Here is a 20,052-nt window from a genome sequence, read left to right on the forward strand (position 1 = left end):
TAAAAACCTTGACTTTCAAACATCAAAATGTAAAATGTAGGCTATTCGAGTACAAAATGACATATAAACATCGTTTCCTTTTTTTTTTTTTTTTTTTTTTTTGCCTGGAAACGCTTTCAACACGCTTGCGTGTCACGTGAAAAAATAGGCGTCAGTTCTATTTCTAGCATGCACGCGTTTTCTGGAGTGTGCAAGCTCTAATCTGTTAACATGGGAACCGAAATAAAAACGGACACAGCCAGTGTGTCTCCGGCCAGCGCGCGCGGCGCCGCATCTGAGAATAAACGACTTCAAGCCGAATCAGTCCGAGCTCGTACGTCTCACACAATCAGAGTAAAAATACGGGATATTTTACGGGAAAATACTAAAACGGGAAAACAGCGGGAAAAGAGTAAAAATACGTGAGAAACCCGGAAAAAACGGGAGGGTTGACAGCTATGTACAACACACAACATGTGATTTTCATTCTCTGTCCTTTTTAATCCAGCTTCTTTCAGGAATTAATTAATCCAATTAAATTGTGAAGTTTTTATTCATTTTTGATTAAAGGAAATAACAGTTGACTACTTTTCAAATAACAACGAAAGTGTTGCCATTCCGTTGTGTTTTTGTGTGTGTGTGTGTTTTTTTTTAATGTGTGAATCGAATGTTCTTTAATATCTTTGATATGAAAATGTTCCTCACATCTTATGATGCTTTGGAATCATTTAGAACATTATATGTGAAACGTTCTATGTTTCTATTATTTCATGAAAAATTCTGTAAATTAAAAAAAAAAAAAAAAAAAAAAAACAGTAATGAAAGTGTCGCCATTAAAATTGTCCAATAGATATGAACCTAAGTTCATGCAATAGCCAATGGCAACACGCTTTACAGCTGCACGAATGACGGAAGTCGTCACTGTTTGTCACAAATATTCTGACGATTAGGTATTTTTGTATTATTTATTTATTTTAACTATCTGCGTTGAATGTATAACATAGTTTAATTCATCCACTTTAATAATAAGCTAGTTTAGTGTGTAGCCAGTTTGCACTGGTAATCCGCTCATCAGTCTGTAGTGTCGCCGGAAATGACTTTTACTGGTTTAAAGAGATCACATCCGACCTGTGCATCATGGAGATGAATCGGCGAGTATTAGTGATATAACAACACACTCTCGCCGCCGGAGACGTGATTTAGCCAGGACTGACCTTTGTGAGGAGGGCCGAAATACAGGTACTGCTATGTTAAACATGTCTGACTTACTCTTAATTCATTTGTATTCGTTTCGGGGGCCTTTAAAAGCCTGATATGCATGAGTAGCTTGTTCATTGACGTCATTATGCATAGCACCTACAAATAAATAAAAACATGAATTATGTGCAAAAGGCCATCTAGTAACGTGTTTAATTAGTGTGATGGTATTTTGGATGAAACCAGCTCAGTTTCATTTAATTATTCCGCACACAATTATTTCAGCTGATGGATATGTGTATATGAAGTGAAATGTATATCCACGTATAGACAGTTCAGTGTGTATGATTGTGCGGAGTTTCGGACAAAGAAATTGCTATTACTACAGTAAAACAGCTGAAAGGGGCGTCTGATAGGTTTCTGTATTTATTGACCACTGAATATATCATGAAATAAGCATGCTTACAAAATAAAATAACTGGATATAAGATAACATTTTAGCCATTTTAGAAAGTTTCACTAAAAGAATGAAACACATGTTACTACCATGTATATGTTTTGCATTAAATGATTAGTGGTATATGGTTGTATTACCATCTTTTGTATCATGTAAACATCATGGTATATAAATATGATTATTACTCGGTGCCATGGTATTACATAGAGACATTTGTAAATACCATGGCATATATAGTATTGACCAAAAGTTTGGAAACATTACTATTTTTAATGCTTTTTTTTTATTTTTTATTTTTTTTAATAAATCTCTTATGCTCACTAAGCCTGCATTGATTTGAAAATGATGGTTTTATATTTTAAAATACTTTGAAATATAATTATTTCTGTGATGCAAAGCTCAATTTTCAGCATCTTCAATGACCCGTGATCCTTCAGAAATCAGTCGAATATGATGATTTAGTATCAATGTTGAAAACAGCTGTGCTTCTTATTATATTTTTAAAATCTGTGATACTTTTTTCAGGATTCTTTGAGTAAAAAGAACACAAACTACCATTCAAAAATTTGAGGTCAGATTTTTTTTTCTTTCTTTTTTGGAAGAGATTTTAGAAAAGAAAATCTTTTCTATTGTTAGAAAAGATCTCTATTTTTGAATAAATGCTGTTCTTTTTAACACTTTATTCATCAATAAATCCTGAAAAAAGGTATCACAGGTTTCACACACAAAAAAAAAAAAAATAGAAATTAAGCAGCACAATTGTTTACAACATTGATAATAACAGTTATTGAGTATCAAATCAGCATGTTTCTGAAGGATCATGGGACACTGAAGACTGGAGTAATGGTTGATGAAAATTGAGCTTTACCATCACAGAAATAAAATGTAAAGTCTATTAAAATAGAAAAACATTATTTTAAATTGAAAAAAAAAAATCCTTTTTTATTGTGGTGGCAAACCATTTTACTTCACTGAATAAGAGACAAACATGATCAATTGTCTTTAAAGGTTATTTATTTTCTAGCAAGAAAAGGCATACAGAGTGTGGCAGAGAAGGGAGGGCATTCTTTCTTCTTAGTTGACTCCCTCTATGTCATTATATCCTTACAACAACATGTCCCGTAACTAACATAGTGTTGCATCCAACTACTAATGTGTTAAAGGCCTTTTCTCTCAGCCATACAGAGAGTCACACATCACATTTTGTCATTATGTTATATTACATATTACAAGTCACGCATACAAGGTCATACACATACATACACAGATAAGGGTTGATAGTTCTTTGTTCCATCAATGATTCCATCAGAGAATGGGACTCCATATGCAATCCTTGTTCTTAATCTAATTATTATTAATATAGGAAAATGCACTTAATCTGTTACCTCATCTCATCCCATCAGTTCCGTGAAAGATGTTGTCCAATATTCTGGCTGAGCAGAAAGGGGCAGATCAGGTGCCTGCGTCTGCGGCTGGCCCGTGCCATCGTGCTCCTCAGTCTTCGCTGTATCAGGAGCAGCTGGCCAAAGGATGCAGAGAAACCAGCAGGGAGGAGACTGAATCTGGAGACAGACCTCAGCCCTCAGACTTTGAGAAAGTAATGAATGAAGGAACTTTGAGACAGATGTCGTTTGATCCAACAGTCAAAAGACAGGAGTCGTTTGGAGTCAATCCCAGTGCGATTTGCATACACATGTGTACTCAGCAAGGTAATGTTGAATATATGTGGTAAAATCTGCAATGTTCCCTCTTAAGTTTAGCAAATTCTTTTGCTACCTGAGCAGAAACACTGTCATTTTTGTTTTTAAATTCTATAATTTTAAACAGTCTCTTATGTTCACTAAGGCTGGATTTATTTGATTAAAAATACAGTAAATTATGAAATATTACAATTGAATTATATATATATATATATATATTTTCAGCTGTTACTCCAGTCTTCAGTGTCACATGTTCCTTTAGAAATCATTCTAATTTGCTGAATTAGATTTTTGAAAACCATTGTGCTGCTTAATATTTCTGTGGAAACTGATGCATTTTTTTCACGATTCATTGATGAAGTGCAACATTGTAAATGTCTTTATAGTCTTTGATTAAAACATAGTCTTTATAGTGTTTGATTAAAAGTCTTTTTATCAATTTAATGCATTTGTTCTGAATCAAAGTATTAATTTCTTTTAATAAAGCAAATATTTAGGTAATATGCCAGAATTATAGTTCTTGGATAGTTTTTAAGTAACTTTTGTCAAGATTTGTTATTTTTTGTTATATTAATCTTGTTATAACAAAATATATCACTTAGACTAATATAAATACTTACAATAATATAATCCCAGAATATAACATAAATAAGAATACAATTAGCATACAATTTAGCTTTTTTTTTTCCATGAAATCTCTTGCTAACTTTGATTTTGTCCTGGTTTTTTTTTTTTTTTTTGGTGCTGTACAGGAGTAACTTCAGAAGTGTGCACACATTTGTCTTAGTCAGAACATTGCAGATCTGTAACGTGAAAGACTTGGTTCCATAGGAATCAATAAATGCAAGATATTGCTTTTACGAAGCACTGCTTTTGATCAACATCTCTTTTGCAGAGGGCAAGTTCAGGGATACACGACCAGCAGGACCATCAGGAGAGCAGCTTGGAGTTCTGGAACGAATTCTTGTGTCCCATCAAACTGAGATGAAACGTGTACTGACTGATACCTTCGGATCTCTGACCCAACGTCTCGAGGCTGTGGAGAGGAGGATGGACCAGTTGTGTTCACAAAGCAGTGCACATGCATGCAGTTTAGCTCAGCTGCACAGTAAAGTTGGCCAGATGGGAAGAGACTTGTCCTTTTGCTGTCCAAATACAATTTCATCAGATTACAGTTTTGGTAAATGTTTATTTATGTTTGCATATTGATATGTTTAAATGAATTATTGTATAATTTGACTAAATTAACCCAAGAAATACTGGAATTTGTTGACATACTCACCTAAAGGATTATTAGGAACACCATACTAATACTGTGTTAGACCCCCTTTCGTCTTCAGAACTGCCTTAATTCTACATGGCATTGATTCAACAAGGTGCTGAAAGTATTCTTTAGAAATGTTGGCCCATATTGATAGGATAGCATCTTGCAGTTGATGGACATTTGTGGGCTGCACATCCAGGGCACAAAGCTCCCGTTCCACCACATCCCAAAGATGCTCTATTGGGTTGAGATCTGGTGATCTGGCCATTTTAGTACAGTGAACTCATTGTCATTTTCAAGAAACCAATTTGAAATTATTCAAGCTTTGTGAGATGGTGCATTATCCTGCTGGAAGTAGCCCTCAGAGGATGGGTACATGGTGGCCATAAAGGGATGGAGATGGTCAGAAACAATGCTCAGGTAGGCCGTGGCATTTAAACGATGCCCAATTAGCACTAAGGGGCCTAAAGTGTGCCAAGAAAACATCCCCCACACTATTACACCACCACCACCAGCCTGCACAGTGGTAACAAGGCATGATGGATCCATGTTCTCATTCTGTTTACGCCAAATTCTGACTCTAACATCTGAATGTCTCAACAGAAATCGAGACTCATTAGACCAGGCAACATTTTTCAATACAGCCTTAAACTGTCCAATTTTGGTGAGCTCTTGCCAATTGTAGCCTCTTTTTCCTATTTGTAGTGGAGATGAGTGGTACCTGGTGGGGTCTTCTGTTGTTGTAGCTCATCCACCTCAAGGTTGTGTGTGTTGTGGCTTCACAAATGCTTTGCTGAATACCTCGGTTGTAACGAGTGGTTATTTTAGTCAAAGTTGGTCTTCTATCAGCTTGAACCAGTTGGCCCATTCTCCTCTGACCTCTAGCATCAACAAGGCATTACCACCCTCTGTACTGCCGCATACTGGATGTTTTTCCCTTTTTACACCATCCTTTGTAAACCCTAGAAATGGTTGTGCGTGAAAATCTGAGCAGATTGTGAAATACTCAGACTGGCCCGTCTGGCACCAACAAACATACCACGCTCAAAATTGCTTAAATCACTTTCTTTCCCATTGTGCCATTGAGTTTGGAGTTCAGGAGATTGTCTTGACCAGGACCACACCTCTAAATGCATTGAAGCAACTGCCATGTGATTGGTTGATTAGATAATTGCATTAATAAGAAATTGAACAGGTGTTCCTAATAATCCTTTAGGTGAGTGTATTCTGTTGTAACAAGAAATTGGGATGAGACCTATTAATTTAAATGGCCAATAGCATTTAGTTTGTTACATTCTCGGGCCATGATATGCTATTTCTTGTCATGGTCAGGTGTGCCATGGTTCTCGTGCTGGATTTTTGCCCATTTTATTGGGCAAAAATTGGGTCTGCCACTGAGTGCATCATTATTAACATATTGATTTAACTTGAATTATTGTGTTTTTGCAGTAGACGCAGAAGTGCCAAAAGACAACAAAGGAATCATCCCAAATGTCTCCTCTTCTGGGCCACAGTCTCTTTATAGATCACCTGAATCAAAAAAGGACCCTGTGTGTTCATGGGCAATGTCAACTCTCGCTCATAAGCCCGAGGACCTAAGCTGTCAGGGTCTAGGTGGGAATCGCAGTGGCTCCAGTTCATCATGTGGAAACCTAAAAACGTGCTCTTCTGCAAAAACCGACAATTCTTTGCAGGGTAACTACTCACCCGTTTCAGATTTTGAAGACCTGGAAATGGAGCTGGAAGCTGAGAAGGACAGAGTCGCCTTAAGCTTATTGGTCGATTCTGTGCTCAGCTGCTCAGATGACAATGACAGCCGAAGACTTTCTTGTAAACGGGAAGACCTGTCCTCTAATAGTGTGGGGAATAATAAATCTGATCAGAAGGAAGAAGACCTCTTGAAAAATCAGTGTTTACATGTTCCTGAACACCCCCGGGTGCCTTCCGTTCAGTTTTTCAAATCTTCAGCTCCTAGTGGCGCAAAGTCATATTCAAATACAGATCTTCTTTTTTCGTTCGCAAAAGAAATAGATCCAAAGCCCCCTGGGAAACCAGCGGCATTGACAAAATCCAGTAATGATGAGAGTGAAAATAGTCAGCAGCAGCATCAGATTACCTTCCCTTTGTCCAATAAGCCACTTGGAGCACTACCCAACCCTGATAAACCCAAGGGCTGTTCAGTTCTCTTTCAGACTTCTAACAAGAAAGAGAATGAAATCTTGCACAAGATTGAAATGAATGGTGTTTTTCACTCAACCACTACCTCATTGAGTAATAGTACTTCAGTCTTGAATCACATCCCAATGTCAAGGGATGTAGATGGACTGACAGGGACAAATGCTCGAGATTCTGTAGAGAGCACACATATAAGTAGGAAAGAACAAAGCATTGATTGTCAGTTATCATACTCAAAGGATAGCCCTTTAAATATATCTTTTCAAGGGTCATCAATCCTGCCAGACTGTAAACTTGCTTTACCAAACCAATTGGTAAAAGATGTAGGTGACCAAAAGTCACTAGGTTCGCTTTTGACATTTCATCAAGCACACTCCAGTTCCCATCTCCCGGGCCCAAGAAATGGGTCCTCCAAACCATTAGTAGACAGTGACACTAACAAACTGTTAGATCAGCTCTCGAACACTGCCCACCGCTTGGCATCCAGTAGCTGTTCCTCAAACGACTTGGACAGATGGGCTGGTTACAGCAGAACTGGATCCAAGCTCAAACTCAGTGGTGGAAAGAAACATGACCTTCCTGGATTTCCCTCTCTTAAAGTTGGAGAAACCCATTCTTTGTCCTCTCTCGAGCAGGCAGGAGAGATATCCAACAACTGGCAGCCGATACTTGAGGATACGATGTCTGCTGTCTCTCCTTGGTTGACTGGTACATCAGATTGTCCTTCAATTGCTTTACCGATCAACCTGGATAAAGACTCTGCAGGTTGTCCCGACTTATCTCAACTTCTTCGGCCTGCTACTCCGCCTTTGTCTACTTTAAGCAAGGGGGGTTTCTCTGGGGCGGGTGTTAGTACCTTCCTGGCTTTATCTTCTCCAACATCCTTCAGACTGTGGTTTCGACACAGAAGGCTCAACTTTCCTCTCATGCAGTTGTCACGTCCTAGTATCCATGTGGTTGTGAGTCGGATTTTGGGGCAGTGCAAGTTTCATCCTTTTCGAGCTCTGGTTGACTTCACAGCCCCACCAGGCGTAGACAACGATCACCAGTAAGTTCAAACTATTGAAGTTTGAAGGTTTTTTGCATGTTTTGATGGCAAAGATAATCAGACATAATCAGAAATGATTGTCAGTTTTGACTTGCATGCTGCTTGCACTTACAATTTTACCCGTTTTTTGATTACTTTTTTTTGTTGATAGCTATACACGACGATCCAGTCAAGAAGCTACACCAAGCAGGAAAAGAGCTTCAGCACGGTGGGCATATCCCCCTGCATCTCTTGCCATTTAGCTGACCTAATCCTTGAAATCTTTTAAACAGTCTTTGCTTGCCAGTTACGATTCAGGTTAAAGGTGAAGTGCATAATTTCAGCACAACTAGCAACACGAATAGCAGAAAAGCTTTCCAAACCTGTAGAAGTCTAGAGTGGCCTGGCATCTTTATTATGTTTGTCTTGTTTCATTCAAACTCCTGCACCTGTGAACAGGGATGACACTGATTCCCTCTTCATTGTTGCTCTGTTGATTCATTCCTTGCACCTTGTGAGTGGGTAAAGTTGCACCAAATCTACTTCTACAAACTTTGGTGCATTTTTACTACAGACATGAATGACAAGGTTGTGCAGCTAGGTGTGTTTGATCTATCCTGCTACTTTTTTCTATATGATTGAATGCACAATTTTCACCCAGCAACCCTTGAAATGGTTAGGGGGAAAAAAACATTGGAGTTCAGACCAGGCCAAATGTTCAGACAAAGAAATAAAAACTTGAGGCTGGGATCTTTTGGGGTTGTAAGCAACCACCCACAACATCCTAGCAACTGCATAGCAACACCCTGGCATACAGCCAAAACACCCTGTCCTAACCAGATGCAATGCGAAAAGACTTGAGCAACAAACAATTTGTATGTCCACAACAGACAAGACTTATCAACAAGATGTGACTAAATTAATCACAAATTACAGTCAATCAGAAGAGCATTTGGTTGCTTTCTCTTTCTCTCTCTCTCTCTCTCTGCAAGCACACTGCTGTCTCACTCTCCCAATAAAAGAGAACAGAACTAGATAATAAAATTAATAATAAAATAATTTCAGTATTCTAAATGCATACTCCGTTACTGATACTATCTTTGTCATGATGAAATTAAGGATATACCGTATGAAAAATTTGGCCGAAACCGATTATTATTTACATTTTAAAGCCGATAACCGATAAATTGGCCGTTAAATCTAAATTTGATATAATCTGAGAGCCTGGCTGCAAAAATAAAAGTCTCACCATTAAAACGCATGTCCCGAGCACCCAATTATAATGCTCTCATAATTTTATGTAGCCTATGTGACAAACTTGCGCTGCACATGTTGCACTTAACTGTATTTTCCTTTTTGTAGTGATTTCAATTATATTTCAAGCAATTTAATTGGGAACAGCGCACATCTGAAGTGTCTCAGCTGAAGGAAATAATCCATTATTTATTGGCTTTAATATATCGGGCCGATAACGATATGGTTGCCGATATATTGTGAATCCCTACATGAAATGCAGAGTTCAGTTTGAAAGTTCTTGTTTCCTACGGTATTTTTGAGATCTGAGGTAAATAATTAATAATCTTTTATGGCTGTTAAAGTCGAACAAAATTATGTTTAAACTAGCATCCAACGCATCCAAAATAAAAGTCTGTGTGTTTACATAATATATTTGTGTGTGCTGTATATAATTATTTTGTATATATAAATACATATGCATGCATGTATATATTTAAGAATTATTTGCCCTTAAATTCTGTATATGTATATAAATACATAATTTATATTATATAAATATAAATATTTAATATACGAATAACACATTTTCTTAAATATATACATGCATGTGTGTGTATTTATATATACAAAATAATTATATACAGCACACACAAATATATTATGTAAACACAGACTTTTATTTTGGATGCGATTTATCACAATTAATTTTTTGCACAGCCCTAATTTAAACTCTAATTAAACATTTCTTGATACCAAGAACACCTGAGATGTCAGTCGCAGAAATAGAAATTATTCCCAAAAATGGAATCCGGTGTCTCCTCTTGTCGCTGTCACGGCTGGTTAGGACACAAACTCTGATATCCACGGAAAAGATGGCTTTTATCATGTTGCGATGTTTTGTCACATCTGGTTAGGACACAGCAGATGCATAGCACAGCACTCACATTTTCTTTGGAAAATGTGAAAATCTAGTCACATTTTTCTATTTAGTTCGGTGCTGCTAGTAGTGCAGAAATTACTCTCACGTCACCTTAACTATTGTTCATTCTATTATTATATTTGAAGCATGAAGCCAGACCAATTTTACAAACCACAGCTAAACGGATCATTTTATGTAGATGTTGACTGATGTTATATTAGCAATCATGTGGAATTCTCTGAAATGCTTGTTTCTTTCACTGTGTGTAGGAAGGCCATCTCATCTTCATCAGTGTGTCATCTGTCAAAAATTCGTCTCACACCAGAAAGAAGTCTGGATCACCCCTCATGGCACAACATCAGCCCCAAGTCGATTGTGCGATTGGATGGATCCGCCACTGAATCTGTGCCTAGTTTTGCTATTGTCAGTGCAAATGTCAAATACCCTGGTTTGCATAGTCGGGGAGCATCTAGAGAAATCAAACAGGTATTATATTATCTCTTCTATAATTTGAACAAATTATTTTGAATAAGTAAAATGCAAGTTGGCAAATAAACTCACCGGCCACTTTATTAGGTACACCTTGCTAGTACCCTTTTTACCTTCGGAACTACCTAAATTCTTCGTGACCGATTCAACGAAGTGCTGGAAACATTCCTCAGAGGTTTTGGTCCATATGGACCCTTTTCACAGACTAATGACGCGTTTAACGGTCATCAGCATCGTAAATTTAAGTTTTTTTATATTATGTACATTTATACCACCATACTTTGTATTTTATTAGCTTTCCCTTAAATTGGTAATGATGGTCAAATTTACATATTTCTCTCTTCTGACTGCAGTTATTAATCTCTCTATTTTTCCCCCTCTTTTGAAATTTGTGAAAACACTGTTGTGGAGTTTTTCTTTTGCTATTCGACCAAATGGGAACACTAAAAATATATTTAATGTAGTCTCTCATTCACCACTATAAAAGTTTACCCATAAAAGACTTCCGCTTCTGAGAAACCCGGAAATGTGAAAAGTGTCGATTGACATGATGGCATATCGCAGATTTGTTATCTGCACATTCGTGATGCGAAACTAGATCTGCAGTTTCTGAAATAATCAAATAATGGCACCAACAACATGCCTCGTACAAAGTCATTTAAATCCATCCTTTCCTCTCAATTCTGATGCACAAGTTTAAACTTAAGAAGATCGTCTTAACCATGTCTAAATGCTTTTGAGTTGCTTCCGTATGATTGGCTGATTAGATATTTGCGTTAACGAGCTGTTAAACAGGTGTAGCTAATAAAGTGGGTGTAGTTTTGGATACAGAGATTGCTGAAGTGAAAGAGTTAGGTTTTGTTTTTCCTCAAGGCTCGACATTCTTCTCTTGTAGGTGGGACTCTACGATACTAACGCTGAAGCTCAAGCTCAAGCGGGTCAACGTTCCAAAAGGGTCTCCCAAATTCGTATTCGTAAGACGGTTCCCAAACCAGATAACAACCTTACTCCAATGGGACTCCCCAAACCAAAGAGGTGAGCAATTTTAGTCTTTATAATATGATGATGTGGACTCTAAATGGAACTGTCCAATATGTAAATATTTATCAGCATTTCGACTATTTTCTTCATAGCTCTTATATTAATCGGTGTATTAGCTTTGAAATAAGTGTTGGTTTTTTAAATAATTTATAAGTATTTTATTCAGAGGAACTCATTTTGATCAAGCAGCCTTTGCAAAAAATCATGCAAGAAGTAAAATGCAGTAAAAAAAAAAATAAGGCTGTTAAATAATAATAATGTGATTACAGTAATAATGTAGCAGCAACTAAAACATTGAGGCATATACAATTTTAAACACAGACTTCAATGAACATATTTGTGCGATGATGAGCGAATCTGAAATCTTGAAAATCCAAGTTTGCAAATTTTATCAGCAGCAGTGTTGCTACCTAAATCTCGTGCTTTTATATTTGGGTCACAACACATCACAAAACGCAAAATAGTTTTTTATGAAACTTTGTCAGTTCTTAATATGGTTTTGTTCACACACAGTTCAGTTATTTACTGGAGTGACCACATTATATAACCGAACATTTTCAGGACTCACAACTGCATTCTTGGAACTGGACAACTAATTTCCTGTCATTATGTCAAACAGTGCGAGGGAGCTGAGAGAGCAGAGTTGCACAATTGCGTGTCTTCTATGTGTTGCTGGTTTTCGTGTGTGGATTTTGTAACTTACCGCGACGGTGTGTCACTGTCATATTAAGGTTTTATATCCAGTCACTGCACTGTTCTCTGGTGCAGTTTTGTGTTCTACGCGTGACTCAAAATCTCAGATTTCCACACAGATATAAAAGCTGTTGTCGGTTAATGAAGATTTGACTGAACTCGCAGATCGATTGGACTATTGTTGTCAATCAGGTTTTTTTTCAGTTTTATGGATGTCACCATCTTTGATATTACTTTGGTCACTGTCACTGTTGTGACTAGTAAGAGAATACGGGCTTGACTCCCATTGCACGTTCATTCAGACCATATAATCGAGATGGTAACAGTAACTGTTTGAATGGGACATTTCGAAACTTACAGCTGTAAGTAAATTTGGTTGTCAATCCCAAAAACTGACCGTGTGAATGTAGCCTTAATGTGAATTAAAAGTGCTAGAATATCATTTTGATATGATATCATAAGAGACCATCACAAGACCAAGTCCATTTTGTGTTAAGACTAAGGCTGTGAAATTGCTTCCTAACCCTCATTTACTATTCTCTACATTAATCCGCTAATATGGTTCACTTGAGGGAGTGAATGAAAACGAGTGAGCAAATTCAGACACTGAGTGCGCCGCATAGTTTGTGCTTGCTGTTTAATAATTATTTGAAACTTGGCAAACTGGCAGCTCCAGTAGTAATGAAAGTATTACTCTTGAACTAAGTCACGGAAACTATGTATAAACATTAATTAAACAATTTAATTATTACTTTAAAAATAATTTGTACTTGTTTGAGGTTGTAACCACATTGGCCCAGTGGTTTGGAAAATGATGGCTACGCTGCGAGAACCATCATCTGGCCAGATTCAGGTATTAATCCGGCATGCGATGCGACTCTCACAGTGCATTATGGGTATTCTCTAGCCGTTAAGTACTCTCGATAACGTCCACTATGGTTTTGGATGCCACTACAAATGAACGTCCCCTCAAATAGCGCCTCGTTTAAGGGTATAGGGGGTGATTTCAGACACAGCCCAAGACAAGACCAAAACTTTGATGGGTTGAGAGTGTTGAGACCAGACAAGACCAAGGCAGGGAGAGACAATACCAAGACCAGACCAGCACTCTTCAAATTCATCTAACAGATCTACAATATCTAAGAAATGTCTTATATTTAATGCATAAATACAATTAGATTAATAGGACACTATCAAATGAAATCAATAACAGCTTAGTCTGAGACAGAGATAAGACCGAGTACAAATGCAACCCAGACCGAGACTTAAAGGAGTAGTTCACTTTAAAAAAAACTTTTGCTGATAATTTACTTTCTTCAGTCGAAAAGAAATTAAGGCTTTTGATGAAAACATTCCAGGATTTTTCTTCATATAATGGACTACAATGGGAACCAAACTGTTCAATGTCCAAATGAGAGTTTCAGTGCAGCTTCAAAGGGCTTTAAATGACACCAGACGATGAATAAGGGTCTTATCTAGTGAAACGATCACTCATTTAAAAAAAATTAAAACAAAGTCTAAGTTTTATAAGCTCAAATGCTCGCCTTGCTCTGTTCTGTGATGTATGTTTGTGACTCTCCTGTTCGAACTCGTTCATCAAAATTAACAAATCTTTTTTTGTGTCATTTGGTTCATTCAACGAACGAAATGAACAAGTTGACTCGGGAAAAGATTCGTTCATTTTGATGCCCGAGTTAGAACAGGAGAGTCACGACCGCGCATCACACCCCAACCCTAACAGAGCAAGTCGACCATTTGAGCTTATAAAACTTAAACTTTTTTTTTAAAATGAGCAATCATTTCGCTTGATAAGACTCTTATTCATCGTCTGGAATCGTTTAAAGCCATTTGAAGCTGCACTGAAACTCTCATTTGGACTTTGAACCGTTTGGTTCCCATTGAAGTCCATTATATGGAGAAAAATCCTGGAATGTTTTTATCCAAAACCTTAAAATTTCTTTTCGACTGAAGAAAGAATGATATGGACACCTTGGATGACATAGGGGTGAGTAAATTATCAGCAAAAGTTTTTTTTAAAGTGAGCTACTCCTTTAAAGGCAGGGTAGGTAGAAATTTTCTAAAAAACTTATCCCCAAATTTGTCTACACTGTCTATGTATACCAATACATAATTAAAATGTAATTTTAATGAGTGTCTGTAGTCCTCTCAGTGCTGCAATAAACACAGCTCATTATTTCCAACCGGGACGAAAGAAATGATCGGCTGGGTGACCGTCACTCTTCCTCGCTACCAGCACTGCCGCGTAAGAGCAGCCCACATGCAAGCACACGTTTGCTTGAGGAGTGGAAGAGGCACGGAAGCTAGGAAGAATCACAATTATGGCAGAGAAAGAGCAGTCAAAATTCCCAGTTACCTGCATATACAGTCAGCGAAGGAAAAAAATGAAGACAGTATTTGAAAAGGCTATGACCAAAAAGTCTTTGGATAAAGCAAGAAGTCAGACGAGAGTCAATATCGGTGGGGCTTTCCAGCCGTAGCGACAACTGACAACCAGGGGCTGAAAAGTGACCAACAGTGCTTTCGTGGGAGCTCTTACATATAAAACACCGTATATGTTATGAATCTTACATGAAATTCACCTTCATCACAGTGTAACTGATGGTGACGGGAAAATATGTATCAATGCAACCTGTTTTTAGTTTTGCTGTTTTTAGTTTTTATGTTACTAGCTCGTTACCGAATCAAACTCAATATATTTGAAGCTTTACCATTACCAGTATTGATATGCTAGCTTGATAGTGAGTACTACCAGACATGCTAGTTGTTTATATTAATAATGATAAAGTTAGGCATTTTATCAGTAGGGGTTCAATCTTCAACTGGCTGGCAGGAGTTCATGTGTTTTAGGGGCTTTTGTAAGGATCCCAGACGGGAGGGTGTGGGAGTGAATGAAAAATCGAGTGTACGTATGTAGTCCCCTCAGTGCTGCAATAAACACAGCTCATTATTTCAGAGTACTTTTTAATTATGTAATTTGGTAGTAGTATATATATATAGACAGTTCAAAACAAATTTGGGAAAAAGTTGTTTTAGAAAATTTCTACCTACCCCACCTTTAAAGAGCCCCTATCATAGCATTTGAAATGTTCCTATTTTTGTTTTAGGAGTTCCCAAAAACAGTTTAACATGCATGCAAGGATAAACACTTTATTTTTCTTATAATATGCATTTATTTTTAACTGATTTGCTCACCGACTCCCAAATGATTCGTACAACGACTCATTTTTCCAAACCACTCCTTTGCGTGAGGCTAATCGGCGGTGATTGGTCAGATGACAGACCCAGTCAGTTGTTTGTTAGCATAACGCATAAACATATTGATAAAGCACTGCAGTACTACAAGACGCTCTATTCTTTATGACAACTCCAATAACAGCGACAAACATTTCACATATTTAAAAAAAAAATGACATTGGAGACCTAGAAGCTGCGCTGAGCGTAACTTACACACACACACACACACACACACAGATACACGCGCACACACATACTGCCTCGCGTCCCGACGCTACAAAACCGTTCAAAACCCATAAAAGCAACAATTATTAATAATACTTACAGGTTGTGATTCGAAGGAGGAAGCTGATCCATATACGCTGGGTAAGTAAGTTACTGAGCCCTCCTTCAGGAACAACCGCTTGCGAATCCACATTTTGAATTCATAATTAAAATGATGAGAACACAATCGGGATATACTGTTGTGGTATCATTGCAAATATGAACTCTAACCACCGATTCTTCACATGCTCGTCCCTGGTAAATGAAAACAAAGTGGCTGAACTATCTTTGCATTGTAGAACACAGCGTCTTCTCGACATGATGCTATGATGAAGTATTTGAATGTGTAGACTTCAAGTTTACACTTCCGTCTGCGCGCGCAGTAACTGGGCGCGGCCAGTATGTATCTACGTCACTACGAACCAGCTAATGACTCGTTTCAAAAACAATTCATGTCATAGACTCCGAGTCGACTCTCACTTTTGAAAGACAATAACTTTATATACGGTGCACTTTCAGATATAAATCTTTGCAGGATGTTTTCATTCCCTTAGAGCTATATTCCACACCATATGAACAGTCATTTTCAAAAATCCATGATAGGGGCTCTTTAAGACTGGTCTTGAGTATTACACTAAATCATAGTGTTAATAAAACATTGATTTATATGTCATAAATTAGTTTTAATGTCCTGCTGATTGCTGTGTTGTGTCCCATAAGGCTGAAGAAAAAGGAATTCAGTTTGGAGGAGATTTATACCAATAAGAATTACAAGTCTCCATTACCCAACAGGTTTGTTCTCGCATTTTTTTCGATTTATTTTTACCCTTGTGTTTTCCTGGAAAACGATTTCTGATTGTTCCATTCATTTACACAGAAGTCTGGAGACGATATTTGAAGAACCGAAAGAGAAGAACGGCTCTCTGATCTGCATTGGTCATCAGAAACGAAAGCGAGTTTTAGACTTCCCCGATTTCACGCTGCCACGGAAACGCAAGGCTAAAACTAACCTGGGTCCGCTGCGTGCGAAGGTGCCGCGAGGAAGGGCCCGTAGGGGTAGGCAGGATGACGCTGATATTGACGTAATGCTAATCGAGAGACTCACAGAACTGGAAGACTATTTTTCTCGCCAAGGCCTGGAGGTTTAAATTCAGATTTTCACAAATCTATTCCCAATAAGTTACCAAATAATGTTGGTTTTAGTATTATTGCCAGCCAGGGCATGGAAAGAATTGGAGCCTCACAGTGTTGTACATGGAACGATTAGCAATAGATGGGAATTTTCTTGTAGCATTTATATTTGAGACTTCAACGGTATTAAGTGCACTGACCCAAAAGATAATGTGTGTGTGTGTGTGTGAGTGAGTGAATACAAGCACAGTATAGTAAAGTATAGTAAACCTTCACTTCAGCACTTTCTGTTTCCTCACAATGTGACTGCTGCAACTTGGTTGTGTTTCTCAATTTGCGACATGTGGCTAACCAACATGTTCCTTACTGCCATTTTCTTGCAAAAACATGAGTATGGGAAGGATCCTTTGGTTAATGCCCTTCATGGTCTCAGAAACAAGGAGGTGCTCACCTGCCTAGAATTCTTATGACCCATGAAATTGGCAGATTTGATTATATTTGGACAGCTTAGTTTGTCTAGATGAAATTCTGAGGGATTTGCTGCCAAAAATCAAGACTACAAACTATTTACTACGCACAGTGCTGTGATAACTATAATCTTGTGAGATGTTTTAATGTATTTCACCATAGAAATACTAAACTTTGTGTTTCTGCATTTGGTGTTCTTGCTGGGCTGTCACGAATAAGCCATGGCTTTCCCTCGGCCTCCTCACATTTAGCTGCTAGACCGTTTAAATAAACGTTTCCGCTTGTTTGACGTTGGTTTGAAAGGACTCTCTGAGGAAAACTGAAAATTCTGTCATTTACTCACCCTTCACGTTATCCCAAACCTGTTCAACTGAATGAGATGAAATTATTTGGGTTTTTTTGGGCCATAAAATGAAAGTTAATAAGAGTCCAATGTTGTTTTGAGCATTCTTCATCATTTTGTGTTCCAACAGAAGAAAGTCATGCAGGTTTGGAACGACATGAGAGTGAGGAAATAGTCATAGAAATTTAATTTGAGAACATTTGAGTCCCTTTTTTATTTATGCCATATATTATATGGCCAAGAGAATATGCTGTCACCTTAAACAGGTCAGGTTTGTGACAAAACCCCCATTGCTCTAATGTTAACTGTGAAAACGCTTTTATTAGTCACAAACTTTTGGATTACACTTATCCAAAACGGAGCCAAGTTGTGAAATGTAATGCTTGTTTGTCGTGAATATATGCTTCTTATTTGCAGACTTAATATCAGGTTGACATTAGTGAAGCATTTGGTGAAACCCATCTTTCATTTTACTGATCTGACATTTACTGGATGTTATATGCAGATAATAAAGTGGTGATTTGGCTAGATTGGATGGATTTTTAGTTTTATCATTCCATTGTGTGATATACTGCCGCAACTTTATTCTTATTTTTTTATTTTTTTTGAGGATGAAAGCAAGGAAACATACTTTGTTTTGTTGTGGTGTGTTGTCATATTTGTAGTGATTTTTTTTTTTTATATATATATAAATGTATTTTATGAAAAGCTTTTGCAATCAATTGTTATGTAGCTTTGGACCTTATCTGCACTTCACCCCCAAAGAATCAGCGACCTTTGCCTGACGAGCATCTCTGTGCCAGTTTGTGATGTAACCACATTTCATGTCTTTGAAATTTTAGTATTTTACTTACTGGCCCAATTAAAAATAATAATAGAGCTGATGTGTGTTTTGCTCAATTATGCAGTGAAACCGGCTGTTCGAATTTCTTTTTTTTCAAGATGGAAATATTTTTTATTTGTATTGGTTTTTTTATTTCCATACCACACGTCCTGTTACAGTACATATACTGTTACTGTTGTGCTTCTCTTTGAGCCCACCATCAGACCAACACTAAGTATTGCTTGAGTGCTGTCAATCAGTGTGATTTTATATATATTTTATGAATAAAATGGTGTTAACTAAGACTTAATTATCTTTCTTTTTGATGATGGAAAAAAATCAAAGGAAATATTCATTTTAACTTTCATTAAACAAAATACATTTTATACGTTCTTGTTCTTACCCATGCTGATGTCCAAAAAATATATATTTCAGGATTTATTTTTGTAACTGGCAGTATAACCATACTATTGTTTTGTACTTTATTTTAAATCGAATATTTATTTATTTTGTAAAGAATATTTTGACAAGGGCTGTGGTAACTAACGCTCCATTCCTGTAGATGGCGTCAGTGCGTCTCGTGAAGGATGAGAACACGCATACAAACATCATGGCCAAAGCCACTTTGAGGCAAACCGCCAAGTTTAGCAATTAGCTTGCTAACGCAGTGCTACGCAGGGAAGAAAACGAAGAAGACCAGGAACCGTTTTTTTCGAATGGATGTCTATGGAGAAGAGGCTTCACTACGCTGAATAAACTGCTTTTATGGGAAAACAGCTTATCGTTTAACGAATCAACCGGCTATCGGCTAATCTTCAACATGTTTGCTCATAAACATTCGTTTTGGATTGATCAATTTGTATAGTTTACACCGAAAAAATGCAGATTTTTAAGAGAAATCACGGACAATTGCGCGACAGGTAGAATGTAGTTTACGGCACTTCTCATTCATTTCAATGGGATCCGCAAACAGTGACTGACTGTCGCACAAGGCCAAGCCTCTAATGTGATTGGTAATCAAGGCACACGTGATCCACGTTGGCCGTTACGCATTCTCCAATGGTAGAGCCACGGACCATCGTATCTCCCAATAATAAGACCATCTCTGTCATGGCAGCGCTCATAAGGAGAGTGTTTTTTGCCCACCTGGTAGGCGCGAGAAAGAGCGGGTAAGTGTATTATGTTATTTTGAGTGTTTGTGGAAAAATGTCATTTATACCATACCTTATTCTGTAAATACAGACACGTGCTGGTTTAATTTACGTTACCCCAAAAAGTCGCTGATTGGCAAACCCGTCGAGACGGTTAAAGTGATGTATCTTGAGACCCAGCTGACCTCAGAGCCAAGTCACACGAGGTTGTGCCAACTTCAGCAGGGCAGCATCAACGCAAGGCCTTTCTATAAAGTTTAATTACTTGGGTTTTACTTCTAGGCCCATTTATTATAATTAATACAGGATATGCTGCATATCCTTCATTATGTCTGACTGCTACATTGTGTCTACGCTAGCTGGACGAATTTCAAGATATTTATTCATTTTCCTCACTAAGTTATTGTTTTACCATTTCTACATAGCGACATTATGAAGTT

At 37.5% G+C, this 20,052-nt stretch overlaps 2 protein-coding genes across 3 annotated transcripts in view; both read left to right on the top strand.

Annotated features, from left to right (window-relative positions):
• Window positions 1-892: 892 nt before the first annotated feature.
• On the top strand, window positions 893-18,766 carry LOC120472187 (uncharacterized). Of its 2 annotated transcripts, XM_039662258.2 has the most exons (9): window positions 894-1,218; window positions 3,037-3,342; window positions 4,229-4,513; window positions 6,047-7,820; window positions 7,972-8,028; window positions 10,224-10,440; window positions 11,339-11,478; window positions 16,417-16,488; window positions 16,574-18,766. In XM_039662258.2, the coding sequence occupies exons 2-9, from the start codon at window positions 3,048-3,050 to the stop codon at window positions 16,842-16,844; spliced, it is 3,111 nt and encodes a 1,036-aa protein (XP_039518192.2). In that variant the 5' UTR covers window positions 894-1,218; window positions 3,037-3,047; the 3' UTR covers window positions 16,845-18,766. The 2 variants fall into 2 exon arrangements, with proteins under 2 accessions (XP_088986040.1, XP_039518192.2); XM_089129914.1 differs by lacking the exon at window positions 7,972-8,028 and having other exon boundaries at window positions 893-1,218.
• A 447-nt stretch (window positions 18,767-19,213) lies between these two features.
• pisd (phosphatidylserine decarboxylase) overlaps window positions 19,214-20,052 on the top strand; it is a 48,623-nt gene continuing 47,784 nt past the window's right edge. The window contains exon 1 of the mRNA XM_039661844.2: window positions 19,214-19,630. Within this exon, the coding sequence (XP_039517778.1) occupies window positions 19,521-19,630 (110 nt within the window). The 5' untranslated portion in view covers window positions 19,214-19,520. The remainder of the gene's footprint in view (window positions 19,631-20,052) is intronic.

Source organism: Pimephales promelas, chromosome 4 (genome assembly GCF_988280905.1).
Source record: "Pimephales promelas chromosome 4, fPimPro1.hap1.1, whole genome shotgun sequence".
Classification (NCBI taxonomy): domain Eukaryota; kingdom Metazoa; phylum Chordata; class Actinopteri; order Cypriniformes; family Leuciscidae; genus Pimephales; species Pimephales promelas.

What these genes read in the sequence shown, in the direction of transcription:
- LOC120472187 (XM_039662258.2), top strand. Translation starts at nt 3,048, where the DNA reads ATGTTGTCCAATATTCTGGCTGAGCAGAAAGGGGCAGATCAGGTGCCT. An exon ending in GGCGTAGACAACGATCACCA is followed by an intron (nt 7,821 to 7,971) that starts GTAAGTTCAAAC and finishes TTTTGTTGATAG; the next exon opens with CTATACACGACGATCCAGTC. An exon ending in CATCTAGAGAAATCAAACAG is followed by an intron (nt 10,441 to 11,338) that starts GTATTATATTAT and finishes CTTCTCTTGTAG; the next exon opens with GTGGGACTCTACGATACTAA.